The sequence below is a fragment of the Rhincodon typus genome, chromosome 17 (genome assembly GCF_021869965.1).
Source record: "Rhincodon typus isolate 14 chromosome 17, sRhiTyp1.1, whole genome shotgun sequence".
In the NCBI taxonomy this organism is placed as follows: Eukaryota; Metazoa; Chordata; class Chondrichthyes; order Orectolobiformes; family Rhincodontidae; genus Rhincodon; species Rhincodon typus.
This window is the reverse complement of record NC_063348.1, coordinates 23,043,121-23,068,320: the sequence shown is the minus strand read 5'-3', so window position 1 is coordinate 23,068,320 and position 25,200 is coordinate 23,043,121. Positions and strand designations below refer to the sequence as shown.

At 39.9% G+C, this 25,200-nt stretch overlaps 1 protein-coding gene across 1 annotated transcript in view; it reads right to left on the bottom strand.

Annotated features, from left to right (window-relative positions):
- The window catches only part of abcc8 (ATP-binding cassette, sub-family C (CFTR/MRP), member 8), a 202,470-nt gene extending 198,543 nt beyond the window's left edge, over positions 1–3,927 (bottom strand). The window contains exons 1-2 of the mRNA XM_048606980.1: positions 3,476–3,927; positions 3,214–3,355 (exon numbers count right to left, since the gene is read on the bottom strand). Of these exons, the coding sequence (XP_048462937.1) occupies positions 3,214–3,355; positions 3,476–3,623 (290 nt within the window). The 5' untranslated portion in view covers positions 3,624–3,927. The remainder of the gene's footprint in view (positions 1–3,213; positions 3,356–3,475) is intronic.
- Between the last annotated feature and the right edge of the window lie 21,273 nt (positions 3,928–25,200).

Genomic DNA, 25,200 nt, shown 5'->3' with positions numbered 1-25,200 from the left:
AGTCAGTTGCCACTGAACATGCCTGCCCTCGCACTTCGGCAATAAATCAAAGATTCACAGCTGTGGTGTGTGGCAGTAGTGTTTTTTGTTATGAATCCAGTAAATATTTTAAAATGTGAAATATTTTTGGATCGTACTTTCAACTAATACCTGAAAAGTCAAATCTTTTTAAATATTATCAGACTCAAAAACCTAGTGTGCAATAATTTTATAATCGTTCCCTGTGATCATTGCTGGCTAGGACAGCAGCTATTGCCCTGGAGAAGGTAGCGGTGAGCTGCCTTCTTGACGTACAGCTAGTTCTGGAGCTCGAGTCTTCAGTACTATTGCCAGACTGTTGCCAGGGCAAGTATCCACTGCCTTCAGCCATTCCTTGCTATCACTTGGAGTAAATCAAATTGCTTGAAGACTGACATTTGCGTTGCTGGGGACCTCCAAAGAAACCCTGGCTGAAGATGGATGCAAATACTTGCACTGATGTGTAGGCTCCACCTTCATTGGGGATGTGGATATTTATGAAGCCTCCACTGCCCGTTAGTTGTTTAATTGTCTGCTACCATTCATGACGGGATGAAGCAAGGCTGTAGAACTTACAATCTAATTTACCTTTGGTCTAGACAACTTCAAGTAACGCTTGTTGTTAATTTCCAATTAATCAGCTGCTAAGTCTCTCTTTTTGATATATGCTATTTTAATATAAACTATTCTTAACATTACCGCTGTTCCTATTGCATTCTTCAGTTCCAAACCAACACTGAGCAAAATGCTTTGTGACAATAACCCAGACATTGAAACAGATGCCGACTGACAACTGATTTTTAAAAGTTGTGACATTCAGAACATCTGAACTTAACAATTGATATCAGAAAAGCCAATTAGCAGATAATTAATCATTTGTACCAGTGAGCACAAAGTAATATTCCATAGTATTTCAAATTAAGTAGTGATCATACTGATCTTTTGGCTCGCGTGATGATTTGTACTCTTAGGTAAAGCTACCATAGGAATCAAATTTTACGACATTTGTGTTACATTGCATGCTAGATTTTATGTGGAGTAAAGCAATGAGGTGAACAGTGCATTGCGTCAGACGGTAAATTCCAGTATCGGCTTGTACATTGTTAAAACAGAATTCCAAAAGCTGCCATCAGCTATGCTGCACTGTTCCACAAGATAACTGTTACAGTGTTCATCAATAGACAGAATGCAGAAATAAATGTAATAGCATGAACTTTGGGAAATTTCCTACTAGTTTGATGCAAAACAGGCCAGAAAATGTTAAGGCTGTTGCATTCAGCAGCAAGAAGATTTTAACATTGTGATAAGTGACAATCACAGCAGAACCACCTCTCCGGCTGTGAAAATATAATTTTATACATGTGTAGTATCATTACATCACGAGTTAATTTTGGTTTGAAATTTAAAACTAGTTTTTCTATGTTTATTATATCCCTCTCTCCTAATTCTACTCTTTCTCAATATCTAGCCCACTTTATTAACATGAGTTATATCTAATTCATTCTTCCTGCTGTGAACTTTATATGACTCAGTGAGGATTATTCAATCTGTATGGTTGAAGAAGGTTGCTGTTTCCTGACCATTTCTCAAAGATCAAAGATGCCCTGAAGAAGGTGCCATGTCGAATCTGATGCCAGATTGGAGTAGTCCTGTTCTAAACCCAGAGACTTTGTGGGAAACTGTCAATAAAATGAATGGTGAACAGTATTCCTTCACCATTGATAGAAAACTTTGGCCATATATATCATTCTAACTATTCTTGTACCTCACTGATCAGTCACATGACATAACTGCCAATAGTAAATATTTTCAGACCAACTCTGGATAGCAATGAAAGAGCAAAAAGTGAAGATGTAACATATAAAATAATAGGATGTTGCAAACTAAAACACAAATTTAGTCCTCAGTTTACACACAAAAACCTCCCTGGTTTAATTCTTGCAGTCTGAAATCATATCGAATCCTGCATTTGCTACTTTCTGAAGGTCACACAATTAAAATTGATATTGAGAGACCAAAAGAAGCAATTTATAATGGTGCATGTGCAGTATTTATTTGCAGCAATACAATTTCAAGTACTGTATACGTGGCACTAAACTCACTGATCAGAGTTTATTTCTCACTCTGCCCATAACAATGTCCAACTGCATCTGCTCAACAAAATACTCCCAAGCATTTTTTAAACACACCATTGATAGCAAAGATTTGACTGTACTGTTAGCTTTTTATTAGCATTAGAATGTAATGTTACCCTGACCAGCAGGGAATGGAGTGGCAGCATGAACAACTTCAGCATTGTCAGTTCACTCTGTTTTAAAGCAAGTACTGCTGTCTTTTTGTCCATGACAAATACACCAAAACCTGAGTATCTGTAAAGGTCAATACTGACATGTTCTCCTCTACATGCTGAAATCAGAAAGTTTTAGCAATGTCCAACCACACAATTACTGTTTGTTTTTGCGTGCATAACCAATACATTGGAAGTATTGAGATGTAGTACTAATACCTTCTGGACACCTTCAAGACCTTTTATTTAATTATTTCAATCATCTTTGTCTTGTTGTGAATTGTGCTTAGATCTATGAATGTAACCTGATAGCAGAAATCTTTCACAGCTTCCAATAAAAAAGTTATTGTTTCTCCCCATTTTGGAGTGGTTTTGTCCTCACTATTCCATAGTCTTTAATAAGTAACTAATATTACAAGCAAAGAGAATTGTTTAATAAACAATTATACAGAACAAATCATATTTGGTTGGTCCTGTTCAGTCTTATTTTCCCTAGGTTTTCCTTTTCAAAGCGACGGGAAGGATTTGAAACTTTATAAAAAAAATCAAGTTGTAAGTTGGGAAGAATTCAGAATTTAAACATTGAAGAACCCTGTGTTGTAAAAGTGGGGGAAGCATTTTACATGCTATTTATTTGTTCATGGAAAGGAACACTACAGCGGTTATGCCTGAGTCTATGGAGAGAACACACACTTCATCAGGTATGTCCCAGAGTTTCTATCATTAAAATCCCGACTCTGTCTTCCCGCTGTGGGTTAACACAGATTGACATGTCCCTCCCTCTGATACTGAAGTGAACATTGCGAGAGGACAACTGGTGCAAGCAATGAAGCGCAAAACGCGCGCCGAGCTCGATCAGTAAAAATAGCCCTAGACGATATGGAAAACACATGCGGCCACTTACTTACCCGTCTGAAACGATCCCCTCTGCTATTTCACACACCAGGACAAACAGGAGGATAAACGTGAGGATCCATCGCAAATTATGTCCGGGAAAATGCAGCCACGTGCTGTGATGAATGTGGACTTTGGAACTCTGACTTCCCCAACCTCGAATCCAAAACAACGACAGATTTTATGCAGTTTTGTTTTTCTACATTATTACAGCACTGTAAATATGTAAACATAATTCAACCGAAACGCTGTGGTCTCCCTATTCCGGGAGCTTACCTATGAATAATATCGGGAAGGTGATGAAAAGCAGCAACACATGGGGGACAACATTCAAGGCGTCCACGAAACAGCCGTTGTTGAGTACTCCGTTGTCCACATTGTAGGCAGCCGTGTCGTTGTCATTGCCGCAAAAAGACAAGGACATGGTCGAACTGGGGCTCTGGTCAAATCGAAGAGGGGCAAAGCTTTAGCACATTTTCAGAGAAGTAATGCCAAAACGATCCAAAGTGGAAAAGAAAGGAAAGCGCGAGAATGCCGTGCTTTCAATGAGCTGTCAGCGTTCCCGATTCCTGACTGTCCAGATCCATCTCTCCCATTACATCAGGACTTCTCGCTGCTAAAACGAGAATAGGATCCAACTTCAGCGACTGCAGCAGCGGCTCACTTCTGCAATCCTAAGCAAATCTGCAACTGCTCAGAGTTGGGCACAGGCACACAGACAAAACAGCGCTATCTAGAAAGACATTTAATCACAGTGTGTGAAGTTTCAAGCGTTTAATGACTTGAATTGAAAGTTGAAGCCGAATACATAGACTTTCATACCCAAAGACAAGTATTTCATAAAATTCCTTTTGAACACGAGCTGTAGTAGGCAATTACTAAATACTGACTGACAACTTGGGTTATTTCCTTTTCTCTGAAGAAAGGTCACGTGTTTTACAAGGGTGTTACCATCACTGAATAATAGTGGGCAGTTTTGTCGCCACGGAAAGTGAGGGGGAATTCATGCTGAAAAATTGTCACAATATAGCTACACAATACAGTTCAAGAACAGTGAATGAGCATTCGATCTAAACAAAACCTTTCCAGGGATCTGTTCCACCTACTTGTTTTCTGGATCTCCATAAGAAAGCTTGCATATATATAGTGCCTTTAACCCATAAAACACTGTCTAATGCCTCACAATATTACAACGAGACTGGCATTAATGTAATTTTTAAAAAACAAATAAGCCATATTTAATGACGCTACTAAGGTATAGGGTTTTGTTTACTATAGAATTTTGAGTACAAAGTTAAAAAGCCGGCAATCCAATTAGCACTGAGGGTGTGCTGCACTGTTGGAGATAACCCCTGTCATTGGGGACTTTAAATTGAAGTCCAACTGCTAGCTACAGTTGACATTCCTGGAGAAGTGGTGGACCAGGGCACAGTTATAATATTTAAAAGACATTTAGACAAGGTGTTGTTCTTCAAATTTGCATTCCGAGTCACACCTTATCTTCCAGCTGGGCACCCTACAGCTGGGAGGACTCAACATTGAGTTCTCCAATTTCAAATAACCTTACCACTCATTCCAGGCCTCCCTTTCCAGCCCCACCTCCTCCCTTCCATTCCATTTTCTAGCCTTTCCTTCCAGCCACCAACCGATTCATTTCTCCCATCGACCAACCCGGTCATACCTACTACCAGTGTCCACCTATCACCACCATTCCATCTCCACCATTTGCCCCACATTTATCTGCAGCTCCCCCTACACCCACATCCAGTCCTGAAGAAGGGTAATACCCGAAACGTTGACTTCTCTCCTCCAGATGCTGCCTGGCTTGCTGGGACTAGTTTAGTTTGAAATTATGTTCAGTATGTACTGGTTGGACCGAAAGGTCTGTTTTCATGCTGTATGACTGTATTAAAGATTCCAAAATGCTATTTAGAAGAGGAGTAGGAGAGTTGTCCCTGGTGTGCTGATTAATACAAACATCACATAAAGAACCAATTGTCTGGTCATTATTATATAGTTTATAGATATCTTTCATGCTCTTTGCAAAGTGGCTATTGCAATTCCTATATTGTAGCAATGACTACACATCAAGTAGTTACTTGGCCATAAGTGCTTTAAGATGTTCTCTGGTCATGATGGGTATATACATTTCTTTATTTTGTTTCTGGCTAGCAATTAATGACTATCCCCAATTGCCCTTGACAAAGTGGTGGTTAGTTGTCTTCTTGAACCATTGAAGTCCTTGGAGTGTTGGTACTCCCATGATGCTATTAAAAAGGGAGTTCCAAGAATTTGACCTCGAGACAATGAAACATGACAATATAGTTCCAAATCAAGTTGGTGTTGGCTAAAACAGGACCAAACCAGCCAAAGAGATGGCCTTTAATGTGGGTTGTAAAAAATGAATGAGTATGAGCCAGAGTTGGAGAAACACAGAATTCTCAGTGATTTCTAGACCTGGAGGAGATTCCAGAGATAGGGAGGGGTGAGAGTAAGAAAATTAAGGTCAAGGCATTCATGGGTCAGGGGTCAATATGGTGGAATGAGAACAGGACAGTGAATATAAGATTCTTAAAATGAGTTAAAATATGGTAAAGCAGAGCTTCAAGTAGGTTTAATTTTCAGGAGGGTGTAGATGAAAGGTAAGTTGTCAGAACATTGGAATAACTGAATTTGAAAATAATGCAGAGTTTCAGCAGTTGGTGAACTGAACGAGGGGCAGAAATAGGTAGTATTTTACAAAAGTTAAGATGGAAGGACTTAGTAAAGGGGAGGACACAAAGGTAGAAGTTCAGTTCAAGGTGAAATATAATTGAAGATGATGTGTAGCCTGTGTTTCCAGACAATTGGTCAGTATGTAGATAGATTAAGCGGCAGTTTCAAAAAGACAACAGTTTTGCTTTTCCCAATTAAGGTTAACTAGAGGCAATTTTATCTTATCCGGGTCTTGATGTCAGACAGATTGACATCACAAAGCATTAGAGGGGTTGAGAAGGAGGTGGTGGTGTAGAACAGGGCATGCACATGGGACCCATTGCATGTCATTGAGTGATGTTGCCAAGGGGCAATATGCAAATGAGAAATAGGAAAGATATCTATAGTAGATGCTTGAAGTCTCCAAAGGCATTGGTGGATGGAAGCAGAAACCATCTAATTGCCTCTGGTACTCATTCAGTTGTCCATTCCAATAGCTTACCATAATCAATAACTTTTAAATTAAATATGTTTACCTTTTTTTAGAATCTTTTTGTTCCTAACTACCCAAGCTCTGTCCATTGATATTAAGACCAACCACCACAATGAAAAATTTGCTTCAATCAGTTTTGTTAATTCATTTCATAATCCTGAAAATGCCATTGCATCACTTGTGTATTACATTATCACTATATTTTGGGCATGTTTATTTTGTTTGTGTTTTCACTACAAATTAACAATTAATGGCCCATCAAATATTGCATTTTTTGTTCAAGATAATCAGATAGTTACATTTTTCTCCTCTTTTCATTAAATTGAGAAACACAACTAAAGGATGATTGAATTGCAAAATATTGCTAAGATTGAACACAATGGAAAATAATGCAATAAGTCAGCAACTTGTGATTAGTTGTCAAGCTTGGGTTTTTAAAGTCTGCACATTACAGAAGACAGAATAAATTGCAGAGTATAATGCTTAATAATTGTCAATATCAGATCTCTTCAAAACATTCCAAATGTTACATTATGTCATGTTGAATTGAAGATTTTCACCAATTTCATGTGAACATTTTGTTGCTTTTGTTAGCAGGCAACTATTTTGTTCTACTTCTCACTACTTCAAGATTATTGCCCAAGGGTGTAAATTATCTGGAATCATTGAGTTCTTCTTAAACTAATCATTGTACAGCTTCAGCTGATAGAGATAAGGTAAAGTCTCAAATTTATTGACTAGCAGCTGGATTTTCATTAATTAGAAACTACTATTGAAATTAAAGTGAGACAGAACCCAGAGGAGGGTGCAAGGACTGAGAGTTAAATACATTCTCCTGAGACGAGTAAGCTGTTGAAGTCCAATTTGTTGTCTCATGTATAAAACTGTTGATACATTTCAATTATTAACCATGTCTAAAAGAATGTTGATTCAATCTAAAATCAAAACTACATCAGCAGGATGACAATCGTATTAATAGGCATGATTATTCTAACGTCCTTCATGGAAATTAAATCCCATCACCATACACTGAAGACAACTTCTATGATATTATGTGATATTACCATTATGCTAAATTGTACAGATTCAGAACACATCTAGGAATTGAAATCTTGCATCCATGAACAAGTGTAGCCATCTGCAGCAGCAGAACTGTATTCAGTTGCAATGATAGCCTCATCACTTGGCATTGCCCCCTCTCTATCATCAGAATGGGATCAACTCTGGTTCAACAAAGAGTGCTGAAGAGCGTGCCAGGAGCAGCACAAAGCATATCTAAAAATGCTCAAAATGAGGTGCCAACCTAGAGAAGTTACAGCATAGGACATGACAAGCAGTAGAAACAGCATGCAACAAACAGGGCTGAACAATGTCACAACCAGCTCAAAGTTTTGCAATCCAGTCACATCCAGTCATAAATGGTGCTGGACAATGAAACAACTAGTCAAAAAACTAGTTCTACAAACATCTCCATCTGCAACGATGGCAGAGTCCAGCACATTAGTGCTATCATCTCAGCCAGAAATACTGGGTGGATAATTCATCTTGCAACTTGGTCTTCTCCTCAGTTGCCCATCATCTTCAGCCAATTTGATTCACTCCACAAGCAATAGTCGAAGGTTTGGTGCAGCAATAGCTATGGGTCACAGTAGTAGTGCTGATGACTTGCTTCAGATTAGACGCACCTCTAGCAAAGCCATTGTGGTAGTTCAAAACTGGCATTTACCCAAATGGGAAAATTTCCCCAGTTCGTAAAAAGCAGAACAAATCTAACTCAGTCAATTTCTACCCCATTAATCTACTTTCAATCATAACGTGATGGAAGGTGTCATTACAATGTTATGACGCAGCATTTACAAAGCAATAACCTACTCGCTAATGCTTAGTTTGTGTATTGCTACAGCCACATAGCTCCAAACCCGTCTACAACCTTGGTACAAACATGAATAAAAGTGATGAACTCAAGAGGTGAGGTAAGAGTGACTGGTCTTGACATCGAGGTAGCATTCGACCGAGTATGGCATTAAGGAGTCTGAGCAAAACTAAAGCCAATGGGAATCAGGTGAAAACCTTTCCACTGGTTGAAGTCATACTTAGAACAAAGGAAGACAGTTGTGGTTGTTGGATATCACTCACCTCAGTCCCAGGGCATCACTCAGGATAGTGTCCTCGGCCCAATAACTTTGGCTGCTTAACAATGAACGTCAAGCTATATTAAAGTCGGTTATACAGATTATTGCTAATAATTGTACAGTTTATCACCACTCATGACTCCTCAGATTCTAAAGTGATCCTTGTTCACATGCAGCAAATCCTGCATAACATTCAGTCATGGGCTTATAAGTGGCAAGTAATATTCCTAGCACACAAAAGTCAGGTAATGACCATCTCCAAAAAGAAAGAATCAACCATCTTCCTTGACATTCAACAGCATTACCAGCCCTGAAATCCTCACCATCAATACCCGGGGATTACCATTCACAGAATCGTATTTCATCAAGCCATATAAATACTGTGGCTTCAAGAACAAGTCAAAATTATGTGGCCAGTAACACAACTCCAGCTCCCGAAAGCCTGCCTACCATTACAAGGCATAAGTCAAGAGTGTGATGGAATAATCTCCACTTTCCTACTTAAGAGTCCCTCCAAGAATGTGCCTGAAGCTTAACACATTTAAGGACACAATAACCCATTTGATCAGTAACTCTTCTACCACAGCAAAAGAAAACTGTGTGCTTCCACTAATGATGTATAGTGGTGGCAATGAGAAACATGCACAAGATGCATTGCAGCAACTCTTCAAAGCTCTTTCAACAGTACCTTCCAAATCTGGAATTTCTTTCACCAAGGAGAACAGGAAAGCAAATGCATGGGAACATCATCAACTGTTTCCCTTCTAAATCATACGTCATTCTGATTGAAACTCTTTATCCAAAGTGGTGGGCCAACATCCCAAACTCCCTTCATAACAACACTATGGGTATCTACACCAGTTAATCTGAATTAATTCAAGAAGAGAGCTCACCACTATAATGTTCACATACCCAAAAAAAGAAATAATAGTAAAAACAACTCCTACTTCTTTGTACATGTGATGCATACATTTAGTACATCAATATGTACTATGCAATACTATTTCTAAGCAATGTAAAATTAACTTGTATTCTTTAAGTTGCTGGATTAATGCAAAAATTCAATAATAATTAGGAAGTTAATTTACAGCACTATTAAATTTTCCCAGCCTTGTGACTCCTGGTCTATAGCTTATATCTATAGCTGCAAAGTCAATATCTGACTATTTACCAGTAGGTTTATTTGTATAATAGATACAAATGTTTGCAACAGCTGATGGAAAACTAGCTAACATCAAAACAGAAGTGAACGCAAAGACCTAATGCAAAAATATGTATTTAAGGTGATAAGGGAAGAAACCAAAATAGCTAGGAACAATGGCTACAAATGTTATTGCAAATTCATTTCTGTATCTTAACAGTTTGCTTTCTAGTCTCTACAGGAAATAATTACTTTATTCTGGCTACTGATTCAAAACATTTATTTGTAATGGAAATCTACTTTATTTTAAATTCAGTCATGGGATGTTGATGTTGCTGGCTTCGTCAATATTCATTGGTTATTCCTGGTAGTTCTTGAGCAGCTATTGGTGAGCTATCTTCTTGAACTGTTTCATTCCATTTGGTACATCCACAATAGCATTAAGGAGGGAGCTCCAGGATTCTGACCCATTAAATCGGGAGGAAAGGCAATATATTTGCAAGTCAGAATGGTGACCAGCTTGGATGGGAACTTACAGGCGGAGCAGTAACTTTTTTTTTACATGATAATCTAAGCTTCCTACCAATAGACAGTAGTTTCTGTTTTTCATTTCTAACATCACTCATTGGATATATGTGCTCCACAATGCTGATTGGAAACCATCTTCCTTACATTGGTGTTCATTAGATTGATAATAATAATTTGCTAGTAATCAATAGGATGTATAAACATTTGGTTTGGTGAATTGTTATGGCTTGTAGGTTGGGGATAGTAATGTTATGCTTTACTAAATTTATTAAAACAAATGATTCTGTATTTCTTGCCCCTTTATATTGACTAAATGGGAAACAATTTGCCAACTGAAATCCATGAGCTAATTGTAACTATAATGTGACCCATTTCTGTGAATGCTATTGAAAATTATAACCTGAAATTCTATAATATTGACAGATATTGCCTTTTTCAGCTAGTGGTAATGACACTCAAGACAACTACCCAATAGATTCAAATACCCTAAAATTAATTGGGATTTGACAGTTGTATTGTTCCAGTTTTCAGTAAATGCCTAACAGATACATATCTACCTCATAAAAGTTTAACGTGCTTTGGGGTCAATCATAGATTCTGCATTTAAGCTACTTGGCTGATAGAATGATTGTTCATTATGGTGTTACCCTTCTTTCTCAAATTGGAAAGGAAAACCTGCAAGGGGATCTTAAGTATTGATTTTCAAGGCAGTGAATTACACTGTTACAATTATGTAACATTATGTTATATGTTGGCAGTGCCCACACCCAATGAACGAATAAACTAAAACAGCTGGATACATCTGTCTAAACCACCAATGGGAATATGACCAGGATAAAGGACCCTGCCATCGGCCAAGGTAACAAATATTAGCTGATGGCTGATGCTGCTGCTATTGCTGGGAGCATGTGAGGTCTCACCATCTTTTCAAGGGCTCGTTGTTTTACGTAAAATGCTTGCCAAGATTTGAGCTGCTTAGCCAGACAGTAAGGTGAAGTATAGTATAAGAATTTTTTTAAAAAATCGTTAGGATTTATTTACAGCCACATCGCATTACACATCTGAAGTCGTGATTCCAAGCATTGCACTAGCAGAAATAGAGGGGATTAGTTCGTACTTTGTTCCTAGCAGGGGACTCCTTGTCATGTGATATAATCGAGACCAAACACAGCTCGAAGCAAAATCAAGACTGCAGTTGTGTAACAAAGCAAAATCCCTGGCAGCGAGCCACCTAGCGTATACAAATTCATGGTGCTGGATGTGTGTATTATGCTGATGTTGGGATTAACCCCCGTATCTAATTTACACCAAATTGGCTGACACACTACATTCTTATGAGCATAAATTTGAGGATGTGACCAAATATGTCGTAAAATCTACCTAAATATAACCAGATGATACAAAGAATACAACCGAAAGAAATAAGTACTTCCCATAGTGTTCATATCCAGTGTCTTTCTTTTACTGGAAGAATGTGAATTTGGAAGTACATCGATATGTCATATTGACAGAATGAAATAAAAACAATAACGATAGAAGATGAAAACAAAAATGACCCCGAGCTCGAGAGAAATGAAATACTGCGGTGCACTTGCCCAACGCAATTAGTTGTGCTCGTTTCAAACTAAGAGGGTTTGTAGTCGTTGGAGTCAGTATTTCATTGAAAAGGGATAACTTCGTCCCATTACCTGACCTTCCCTCAGCCGCAGATGCAGTATTCCTGTCCCGCCTCTATCCCTTCACTCATTGGTTCAACTACTCCGGTGGCGTCTGCATAGCAAACGTCATTTTGAGAAAAATGCCCCACTTTGAGCTGACACCTCTTCAGCGTTTCAATTTGGGTCCCTCTTCTATTGCAGTGCAGTGATCACTTCAAACGTGTAGGCTAAAACAAAAACAAAACCCCGAACGTTCACCTTAAAAGGGAGCTGAGCACATTCTGACGGATACAGTGCCTACAGCAGCTGCTCTGGACCCTGGATGAAGGAACCCTGATCTGGTTACTCCGACAAGCTTCTAAACCCCACAGCAGGCAGCACTTACTGAAGGGAGATACAATGCAGGTTCCCATGGTGCGATAATCACGACATTTAGATGTGCTTTAAGCTTACCTCTTTATACCTGGTTATCATTTTTTAGCTCCGACTTTAAGCTGTGAACAGTGTGCCATTGAGAATTACAAAGAGGTTCACGCACATTCAACACAGCAGGTCGTGGAAATTGAAACAGGTCAGGAGCGCGTGGCGGTAAAACCTATCACCGGAATCTCTCCTGCTTTGTTATGCTTCAAACTCCATCTCTTTCTCCAGAAGTAGGTCGACACTGTCATTGCTTCATCCCGATAATATTTTCCGCCTCTCAGGTTCTGTCGCCATCGCTCTGCTTGGCTGAGCGCAGGTTGATTACTGGAGTGCCGTTGCTACACAAACACCCGGAAAGAAAACGGCTAGTGGGGGAGGGAGGGACACACACACACACACACACACACAGAGCTCAGTAATAGGAGGGAAGCTGCATTTAGGGTTCAGCGGCAGCTGCTTGAAGCGAGAGCAGCGCGGGATGTGTTGTAGATAAGGCAGCGGAGTGTGGTTGAGCGCTCTCCGTGGTACCTGGAGTCATTTGCTGGAAGCTTTCGGCGAGGTAAAGGCGGAAAGCCGACTGTGCAATCTGATGTCATACTTGTTTGCCGAATGTGTATTTCTTTCGCTTCAGTGCAGGTGAAAGGCCAACATTGTGCCAATCAAGAGATGGATAACATCTCGAAATCTAGTCTCACACCGACTCCGCCGGACAGGTACAATGACAGCATTCGCAACCTGAGTCCAGCAGTGACGGTTCGAGAGGCTCATCACCCAAACCTACAGCTATCCCCTGGGTCAATTATTTGGAACGTTTTCCAACTTCATAATCACAGAAACATCTGTAAGGGGTTAGACAACAACGACTTAATGTGTGTAAGCCTTATGCGTGTTTCCTTTTTCTTGAAGCATTTTATTCTTCATGATTTCAACAGCTAACGAAATGAGATAATAGTTGAGAATGTAGAAATACATTAGATGTACAATTACTATAAAGAATATACCTTACAGAACAAAGATCAATTCAACCTCACACTGAAAGTGGCGCCTAACAAATTCTTCAAAAGAATTTTTGTTTGCGATACTAAGTTTCAAGCACCCCAGTCATTCATTGGTCATTGGCACAACATATTTTCCGTGGCTACGTCATTGCTTATTTCCCACTTGATATTTGTGCTGCTTTCCCTCTGTTTTCCAGTTTTCCCCCACCCCCACCTATCCCCATTAAATGGTGAAAATATATTTTTCTCATTTTTATGTGCCTTTATTTCAACCTTATTTTCCGTTGTTAAAATGAAAAAAAAACTTCCTTACTCCCTTTGGCATATCTCCTACATTGCTTTGAGTAACACCTTCCTATCTCACTCTCCCTTGAGTAACCCTTCTCTTTTGTTTCTGTCCAATGTCTCAATATGGATGCTTGTTTTTTTTCCCAGCTGGGACTGGGAGTGGCATAGAAATGTTGGCATTAGGAAAGGCCAGGTTGTTGTTTATGATCTGGAAATATTTTGATAGTGCCATGGCTTCCAGTGCACTAATATGGTGTGCATGGTGAGAGTGGTCAGCTATGGGAATATTGTAAGGATCACATAGGAGGCCTCAATGGAAAGTGTAAATGGAGTTGGAGCTCCTGTAAACATTCAAAGATTGAGATTCTTTAAGGGTGGATTTGAAGACAAAGGGGATCTGGTGAGCTGGGGGACAGAGAAAATTAGGAAGCATTGACGAGTATAATCGATTAGAGATGGGAATACATGAATTTGAAGTGTTAGAGCCAGAGAGATGGAGATATGAGGCAGGTTGAACCATCTGAGTATGATATAGCATAGAATATGATCAATGCAATGATGGTCTCTAGCCTGGGAGTGTGAAGAAAAGAAGTGGGCAACGCTAAGAGAAAATGCAATCTGAATAAGTCTCAGTGTTGTGAAGAAAAAAGGCACATTCTAGGAGCAATAAATAGGAGATTGGGAGCATTGGGAGGTGGGAGGGGTGAAGAGGAAGGACGAACAGTGTTGCACCATGGCTGGGCTTCAGGATATGTACAGGACAAATGCACTGTTCCTGATTTGCCAGAAAATCTGGGAACAGAACTGAGGCATGTTCAAGTAGCTCAGTAGTAGGAATACAATCAAGCAGAAGCAGACAGAAGTGGACAAGACACTATGGACTGTTCAGAGTTGAAGAAGTTTTGAAGATGGGGCAGGACTACAGAGATGTCAGAGGGAATTAATTGAACTGCGCTCCTCTATATATTGACAGGGTCTTGGGTTAGACCTCTAATTCTGCTGACATGAAATCCTGGCAGTCTAAAATGAAATAATATGTGCTTATATTTTTAAACCTACCTTTTCCTTTTGCAATCAGGATATTTGCCTTGCTTCTTTGTGACTGGCTTTAGAGTAGGATTTGCATCATCTTAGTATTAGTTTTTATGTTACAGGAAATGGATAAACACAGCTGAATCAAAAAAATTCCATTTTACAAATAAATTTGTTTATCACAGTCTTCATTAATGCTGCATTGAGTTTTATGATGTGGTAGAGCAGAATGTTTGTGCACATGAAGAATAATACATCATGAAGATAATTTATCAGTTACAAGAAATTCTTATCTTTCAAGGCTTTTGAAAACACCAACTATTTAAAACATCATTATAATTTTTCCTTTTCCTTAAACAATGGCTTCCCTGAAAGTGATGCACTGGTTGGGACAGAGAGAAAGAATTAAACCTGGCAAAAATGTACCCAAACAGGCAAATTTTGTTCAAATACAAACTCTAGGATTAGGTGCTGAAACTTTGTAATCATATTTTTCACAGCATAACATGCAGTTGTTGCCGAATTGATAATACGTCCTCATAGTATCATGCAGGTAAAATAGCACAGGTGATTCATTTAGTTTTTACAAATCCCAGTAAGTTTTGCACATTTTGATTGGTTACAACAATAGGCAATATTTGCAAAGTATTTAATATAATTCAGAAAAACACTCCTGTCAATGCCACAATCAATTTCATACCCATTATTTAAATGTTCTGCAGTCAGATAAGCACACTTTGAATAGTCACCTTGCCTACATTTTAGAATTAGCCTGGACTATCTGGGAATTGAAGATTACTTTCCAGGACACTATTGAAGTCAATGTCAAAGACAAGCCAAAGGAAGATATAAGGAAGTTGTACTCATTTTTTCATTTTTAAAATCTTTTTATTAGAAGACTACGGAAGATGAAAGAAGGATTACTTGAATGAAAATCATGTGTAATTCATTTGAATCAAAATTGGTTTACTTTCAGTTGCAAGGTGAATGCAAGGGAGATCCAGGTGGATGACACTTCAGCATAAAGAACAGAAGGTAATATTCAATGGTCACAAGAGCTCCAACTGCTGCAGCAATTTTTTGTTCTGATGGTATTTTCTAGAGTTGAGGCTTTCTGCTGGAAAATGGAACATCAACTGAAGATCAACATTGTGCCCTATGCTCCAGTGAAAACATTTGTGACCATTCCTTCATAGATCTCAGCCCTAATATTGAAATCACGGAGCTGAGAAATGACAGTGGAAAGCAAGGAAATGGGCCCAGAATATGAGTTTCATCATGTTAGCCATTGTGGTAGAGGTGGGAGGACAAGCAAAGTCAGAGTCAGGACTGCAGCCCAAGGATATACTTCGATCGTGTAGTTGTGAAATTAAGAAGACTTTTCCTTATGGATTGTTATGGCTTGGATCCAAAACAATCAGGTATCAGATGGTAAACATATCAATTAGTTGTGGTCGCTGTTCCATTTGCTTTCTGGGTCCTTACTGTGGTACACTGATAAAAGAATGGTCCTTAGTTCTGTGACACACTATCTCATTTGATGTCATGCATAACATTACAGAGTTCTGTTCATTGGAGACTTAGTTTGCTCATGGGTGAAATAACTCCACAGAGGCTAGTATCCCATCACCAAGTCATCCTTTGTTGAAATGTGCATAGTACTTGACACTGATCTGGCTTCCTCAGAGCCAGCTTTCAGAGTGAACAGGATTTCTGACACTCCTGTTTATATCTGTCAGCCAGGGCTCCCTGACTTGACCAGATTAATAGCCCCAATCAGGAAACTCATTCTATGAGATCCACCTGACTGACCTGGTTACAATCATTATATCCCTCCCCCTGTCAATGCCACGATCAATTTCATACCAATCATCTTAAATGTTCTGTCCGAGCACGTAGACCTGCTCTTTCTCTCGCAGCCTCTCCAGGAGTGTTTTCACACTGGGTCCAGTTCTGCTGACTCCACCTCAGATACAGCGGCCTGTACCAGACTGTAACCTGCCTCTTGCACCCAGAGTGTCTCACAAGAAATTCATCTTCAGGCAGTAAAGGTGTTGAGGCCGCGACATCCACTGTATCCATCTCAGACTCCGAGGTTTCTTTGACACTGGACCAAGGGAGAGAACCCATGGGTTCTGATAGCCTTTCTGGATGTTCTGAGGAGCTGGATATGTTTTGCTCCTGCCCTGTTTGCCAGTTTGCTGCTTTCATGTGGCCCATGTGCTTGTTCAAGTCCAGGTCACTCCCAAGCCAAATTTAGGTGGACTTTCCAGGGTGTGTACTCTCCTGGATACTGGGCTTATGAGTTTTCTTACTCCAGTTAGATCTAGTGGGACTCTTTTGCTGTCTTGAGTCAGCATACCAGCAGCAACCACAATGGGTTGCCGTTTGGCTGAGGCTTGGCTTTGTTTTGGGGTTTTTGTTGTGGGCTGACCTGGGGTCCCGAATGAGGCTATGCAATTGCTTTCATTCAAGTGGTGCTCCCCAAGCTCAGTCAGCCTGCAAGGATGCCCACTCCATTGGCACACCCTGTAACTCATATGCTACACTTGCTGCATTTTCTAATGACAAAGCCAGTTGGAGTGCGTGGTTGCAGTCCAGTTGGACTTGAGCTAGTAGGTGCTTTTGCATGGTCACACCATTAATCCCACATACCAAATAGTCTCTCAGCTTCTTATTAAGGGTTAAACCAAAGTCACATGCTTCTGCCAGGCATCTTATTCTCATCAAAAATCCCAACACGGATCCCCCTGGTCCTTGAACTGTCGAGTAAAACCGATAGCATCTTAAAATTAGAGGAAGCTGGATTCATAAAATTCCTGAACTAAATCCATCAACTCTTGAAAGGTTTAACTATCTGGTGTCGCATGAAATATTAGGTTCCTCATAACTAAAAAAGCTGTGGGTCCACAATACTCATTGCTTTTCATCTGGCCTAATGTCATTTGCTTGGAAAAAATAACACATTCTTTCCATATACTGGTAAACATCCTCAGTGCAGCCTCCGATGAAGCATCGGTGTGTTTTCCCGCCTGGTTTTTAAACTCTGGAGTCAAAAACCAGGCGGGAAAACACACTGACGCTTCATCGGAGGCTGCACTGAGGATGTTACCAAGCATGGTAACGAAACGTCTGCGATACAGGAAACCAGCTTGACGAGCCAACCAACCTCAACACCCACAACCCGAGCTACAAATCTACTACAAAACCAGTAAAACTGACACAATGTATTATTTGAGAGCAACAGCCTTCAAGTAATAGCAATTTTGTTAAACTAGATAAACATTGGTACTCATCACATTTTATATCCTGATCTGAGACTGTGAGCACACTTATCTGGAAGTCTGAGAGGCACACCAGTTAGCTCTTTTCAATCGACCCATGCTGAATTTGCAAAGGGATATAAAATGTGACAAAACAGACAATCTGTAAAGTAATTGGTTGCCAAGAAACTGCTATTAGGGACTGTGTTTAAATTGCTGTAAAATAACAATGCATTTTTTCCTCAAAGAGTTAGCTATATTTTATTCATTCATGGGATGTGGGTATCACTGGCTGGGCTAGCATTTAATCCCCATCCTTAGCAGCCCTGGAGAAAGTGGTGGTGAGCTGCCTTCTTGAACCTCTGCACTCCATTTGGTGTAAATACATCCACCGTGCGTCCTGACCGACCAACATGGAAGGAATGGCGATATAGCTCCAAGTCAGGTTGGTAGGTGGTTTGGCAAAGAACTTGCACATGGTGGTGTTCCCAAGTACTTGCTGCCTTTGTGCTTATAGATGGAAATGGTCATGGGTTTGGAAGGATGAAGGAAACGAGAAACATCAGGAGAAAAGCACATTCAGGGCCAACACAATAATGTAATGCAGGTAATCCAAGATAAAGTTAATATAAGGGAAGTCATTTCATAACATTTAGATTTAAATTTAGATTTTTTTGTCACATGTTCTCGAATATACAGATGCAGGAGTACAGTGAAAAGAGCACAAATTCACTATTCTCTGGCGCCAACTTAATATACAAGACAGAATTATAGAGGTTTATAAAATCATGACGGGTATAGTTAGGGTTAATGGTAGGTGTCTTTTCTCTAGAATGGAGGATTTCAAGACTACAGGGCATATTTTTAAGGTGAAAGGAGATTTTAAAAAAGACATGAGGGGCAAGTTTTTTTTTTACCAGAGAGTAGTTTGTGTGAGGACTGAACTTCATGAGGAAGTGGTGGACGTGGTAAGTTCATGAATTGGAAAGGTTTCGAGGGTATGGGCCAGGAGGAGGCAGGTGGCACTGGTTTAGTTTGAGATCATGTTCGGCATGAACTGGTTGGATGGAAGGGTCTGTTTCCATGCTGTATGACTCTATGACTTTATAAATAAAAAGAACCAGCCAAGAGAAAGGGAAATGTCCAGATCACTCCCCACCTCCGGCATGAGTCCTCACTGCCACATCCCTCAGTCTGTGAACACTCAGCTGCCCTCAGTCCCTGCACACCACTGCAGCTGGAACATCAGCGCCTCCACAGTCAGGACCCCGGGCCCAGCCATTGCTGCTAGAACCATTGCCATTGTTCAGTGCCATCTTGCCTCCACCAATGTTGTCACTGCCATGAGTCTGTGCTGAGCTGATCTCAGTAATGCAGCTGCCGTTAAAGCTGCCGAGGCCTGAACTGGGCTCAGACTCAAACCTGGGCATGCTGCCACCGGCACTCTGGGAACGGGATGGCTTCTGCTGCTGAAGGAAACACTCCTGCCAATAAAGGATAAAAAAGAAAACAAAAAGGAAAAAAAAAAGCAAAAGTAAAAGAAAGAGAGAGAAAAAAAGAAATGTAGATGGAAGCGGATGAGCCCTGGGTTCAGGACCTGGGCACGAATTCTACTACTCTGCTACGGCCATCTTTTCTGCCATGGCAGTGCAGCTCAGTCAAATTAAATATTGGCCTGTAATATTTGGAAAATTATAGTCCCTATTGATTTCCTCAATAACTATGTGTGCACAAGTTATTGTCAGTGGCAGAAACTTGAATCATGGTTTTCACAACTCGGTGGTGGCTATAGTCACTGTGGGACATCATGACTGGCTTTGGGGAAGACGATATCTGTACAAGCCAGGTGGGTTCCACTTGACCAGAGCTGGTATTGAGTTCCTTGTGGGGCCCTTTGCTAATACTGTTGGGAGGGCTTTAAACTAATTCTGCAGGGGTGTAAGAACTGAATGGCACTATGAGAGAGGAAACTAGGGATGCACAAAATGTTTGCAGAGACCGATAACATGAGTATAGAAAATATAAAGGTGAAGTTGGAATGAAGGAGAAAGTAATTAAGTTTAAATCAGGATTACTGTGCATGTTTGTGAATGCACAGGATATAGTAAATTAGATGGGGGAAATGCAGGTGCAGATTGCCATCTGGAAATATGATGATGTGACGATGACAGAGACCTGGGTCATGGAAGAGCAAGAATGGGGGTTAAATATTATAGAGTAAATGCTGTTCTAAAAAGATAGGAAAGGAAAGAATGGATGAAGGATGATGGTGGTGGTTAAGGAATTTTGGAACAGAAAGAGGCAAAAAAGCTCATTAGAAACCAAGGCATTGTGAGAAAAGACTGGTCGCCAATGTAAAGGGGAATCCCAAAGTCTTCAACAGGCACATCAATAGTAGAGGGTGGTGAATGGAGGTGTAGGGATGATTAAAGACCAAAGTAGGGATTTACACATGGAGAGAAAGAGGCATGTCCAACATCTTTCCTGCCGCTGGTAAGATGGCATTTTGATGGGAAGATGACATGCCTTCCATGTCCCAGCCCATTATATGAGAGTAGTAAAATTGGTCACAATCTCAGCATGGTAACAAAGGTTCTTTGCTATGAGGCACTGAACAACAGATGTTCCTACATATGCCATCCACTCCAAACAAATCTCTTTTTTGTGTTGGACAGCAAGACACCACATATGTAGGGTATATACTTCCCCAAAATCAATTGCATATATTGGAAAAGGTATTGGAAAACCAACAGGAGTTGAAGCACTGCTATCATTGTGTTTATTGCTGATCGCAAATTATCAATCTCCATTCTAAATTCCTCTAATCATGAAGAAGCCAAGCCAGCCTGCATCAGATCTCAGACAATAACTGAATTTCGAAGAAAATCGGTATTTATTAAGAATGGATCACTTTCGAACCCTAAATTCTCAACCACTTGTAAGGCTGAATAATGAGAGCTGTTCTAAGATTCAATTTCCTGAGAACACTAACTTTAGCTGGATAATGAAGATAATTGACACAATTTTGGGAATTTAAATAGGTATTCTCCATAGGTTTCGGTCACTGATTACTCTATTTAACAAGTCTCATGTGTTTTACAGACAACAATTCTGCCCTTGTCTGCCAATATATATGTATATATCCCATAACCCAGAGTCAAATGTCTGTCCTCCAGGTTAACATACGCAATAATTATAAATGATTATTTTCAGGCAGCTAATAACACTGATGTGTGCTACTGGACCTGATGTGCTGAATTACTACCATTAAACCTCTGGTTAACTTTGGCAAAATATTTCACTGGAGCTGATCCAGCTCCATGACTATAAATTAATAGTATTTTTATGTGCTTTCTGTGAATTTATGGCAGTTGAGCACAAGCTGCATTGAGAAAATCCCTGGCATTTTTGTTTTTAAGGTCTCAAGCTGACTGCTGTCTAGGAAATGTCAGCCTTCATTCGATCATTCGAACTCCTTTGATGATACATGAAATGAAAGTGCAATATGCCAGATTCCTCATAAAAATTATGTAATACAGTATAAGTAGTCCCCAACACTAATTTCTACTTGGAAATTATCCAGTTTCTTGAAACAACAATTCTTTCTGCTAGAGTAGACTGAGTTGGTATTGGTCCAGGCCATGAATTGTGATAGCAGAACCAAAAGAACCATTCATTTCTCACTTCAAGGACACTCAAAATTCCCCTCAACTTGTATTAGAAGACATCATTCAACAGAAGGAAGAAATCCCTGACTTACTCAATGATGCTAATGCTTCATAAAAATAAAGTAACTGGAAAAAGCAGGGAGATGTTGAGAAAGATGCCCCAAAGTTGTTCAGAATCCTGATTGATATATTAAAATAAAAGTGCCAGAGAAAGATAACACAGAAGCTGTCAATCTTACCACTGATGCACCGAAAACTTGATATTTGTTTTTGAAATTCCATAGCCTTAGGAAAGCTCATGTGAAGTAATTTATTGACCCATGTAATGCAAAAGGTATCAATTTTTTTGGTTGCTTACCCAAGATTAAATTTATGATGGTATTACATAGTCAAATATAATAGCATTTTGCAATAGAGAGTTCTTGGCTAAGGCATATTAATTCATTGACTGTACTTAAATGTTCTTCATATACAACTTTCCTATGCCATTTTGGGTTGGGAGAAATAGTCAAAGGTGTATTTGGAACGTAGAAACAGGAGTAGACCATTCAGCCCCTTGAGCCTGTTCCACCATTCAATGAGATCATGGCTGATCTGTCCTCTAACTCCAAATATCTGCCTTTGGCTCATAGCCCTTAACACCTTTGATTAACAAAACAAAATCTCAGATTTAAAATTAACAATTTATGATAGAGGTAAAAATCCCCCATTCCTGATATAACAACAGTCTGTCCCTTTGAAGGACAGTTACTTCCCAGCATTAAGCAACCAATGTTAAAATATTTGGTGAACTTATTGAACATAAAAAGTGTGGAACAGAATGAAACCATTTAGCTGAATGTATCACACCAACACAGTTCCTCGAGGTAACCAACCCGGCAAGATAAAAAAAAGCTTTATCAAAGGTGGCTCATTAAGCTGGTAAGTGTTGCAGAAGGTAGAGTTATGAACCACAAATCTTGGAGTCCATTTCCTATCATCCACATACATCACAGTATGGATATTGTAAACAGCTACAACCTTAATTTTTACAGTTTTTATTGAGAACTTCTGAGCAGCAGAACTGAATTAGTGGTCTTGCCACCTTGAGGGTTTGTGAATGGTGATAGTTTTCTTAAAGATTTTGTGGTTAAAACTATCTCAGGATGGACTAGAAAAGTATGTATTTAAACAGATGCATGACAAAGTTTGACTTCTATGGTTTCCCTTGAAAACAATAATGACCAAAAATTTGGATCAATTACAGATTTGAAAACAACAATCACAGTGTGAAGAACAATAAATAATTAAATTTATTAACTATTTGTGTAGTCATAAACTGGTTTTTAATTTAAGATTTCTTGAACAACACAGGCATTCTTAGCAATATACCTATTTAATTATTGTATGCAGGTGATTCAACAGTCATCACTATATTTAAATAAATATATTATGATCTCCACTCTATATGTGTGGCTACAACTAATTTTCCATGTTACATATTAATTGTACAAAAATGTACAAACTGTAAGTGATCAAAAATCCCAACATCACGTCACATCAATTGGTGGATGTGTTTTTAGCAATTCCAATAGCCACCCTGGTAAATATGGTTCACATCTAACAAATTTCACTTTGGCATGAAACCATGCAATTTGTGAAAGGGGGTTAGAGAATCAGTCTCAGTGGGTGTGAAATTTATTTCTGGGCATGGGATCTGCAAAGTGTGGTGTGCAAACACATGTTCTGATGGAAATGGGTAAGACATCAAATTTACCTGCACGCCTCATCTGAATGAGTGCCTGGTGCCTCCAACATTGGTCTTTTCATCTGTACACTGCCAGTCAGCTCTTCACATACCTCGCTACACAACTTGTTACACTGGCAGCATGCTTGTTCTTAAAGTTCAACTGCCTTTTGAAGGAATGATAGGGAATAAGACCGCCACAATGGAAATTCTACACATAGACCACAAGGGCACATGGAATGATTGAAAGTTGCACGATGTTACACTGGAGACATTAAAGGCTATGGGTAGTGGGGAGAGAGCTTTAAGAAGACTTTCCAGTGAAGGAATGGAAGCAGCCAGTGAACAATCTGAACTCGTGGAGTCTGAACTGAAGGGCCTTACAGCAGTACCACAAGAACTCGAGACAGGGAGTACATATGACATCCCCTATCCACCACAACATCAATGTCTCATACTCTTTACTACACAACACCCCATTGACTCACTCAGAAACACACCCCAGCCTTCAGGAATCACATCTACCATCAAGAAAGTCTACCCATAAATGCTGTCAGCCTCATATCTACCTGTCACTAACTCCACAGATACTTACCTATGGTGGGTACATCACCCAAATACACTCATAGAATCCCTACAGTGTGGAAAGAGGCTATTCATCCCATTGAGCTACATCAACCTGCTGAAGGGCATCCCACCCAGATCCATTCCCCCCATGTTATGGCTAATCCACCTAACCTGCACATCCCTGGATACTATGGGGCAATTTAGCAGGCTAATCCACCTAACCTGCACAGCTTTGTGGCAGGAAACTGGAGCAACCAGAGGAAACCCCCACAGACATGGGGAGAATGTGCAAACTCCACACAGACAGTTGCTTGAGGGTAGAATCGAACCCGGGTCCCAAGTGCTGTGAGGCAGCAGTGCTAGTCACTGAGCCACTGTGCTGCATTCTTACACAGCCAGTGACATACTGTCTTTTCTTTTGCAGTAGATGGTGGCACACAATAGGAGGAAGCAAACCTCATGACCAACCAATCAGATATCCAGTTTGTAGTCCTGTCACATCCAGTAATGATCTTGGATGATTAAACAATGAACCCTAAGAGGCAGCTCCACAAATATTACCATCTTTCTTAATGGGGGATCCCAGCACACTAATGTAACAGCCAAGACCAAAATATTGCCAACTACCTTCAACTCGAAGTTTTGATTTCCTCCTCCTGATGTGCCCAACATTACAGATGCCAATCGTTAACCAATTCGATTTATGCCATGTGATATCAAGAAACAGCTGAAAGCACTAGATACAGGAAACGCTAAGGGCCCTGATAACATTTCAGCAATATTATAGAAAACTTGTGGTCCAGAACCAGCCACACCCAGAGCTAAGCTGTTCCAGTATAGCTACAACACTGGAATCTGTCCAAAAATGTGGATGATTTCTCAGATATGAGCAATGCACAATAAAAAGACAAATCCAACCTGGTGAATTAATGCACGATCAGTCTACTCTCAATCATCAGAAAATATTTAGAAGGTATCATTGACTGAGCTATTCAGCAATATCCTGCTCACTGACTCTCAGTTTGGGTTCTGCAAAGTCCTCTCAGCTCCTGACTTCATCACAGCCTAGGTCTAATATGGACTAAAGAGCTGAATTCCCGAGGAGAAGTGCGAGTGACTAGCCTAGACATCGAGGGTCATGTTTGACTGACTATGGCATCAAGGACTATAGTAAAATTAAAGTTGATAGAAATCAGTGGAAAACTCTCCACTGGTTGGAGTCATACCTAACACAAAGAATTTTTGTGAAGGTTGTTGAATGTCAATCGTCTCAGTTCCAGGATATCACAGCTGTGTTCCTCAAGGTATTGCTCTAGGTCCAACTGTTCCCATGTGTTTCATTTCTCCATAATGTCAGAAGTGGGGATGTTTGGCAATGATTGCACAATAT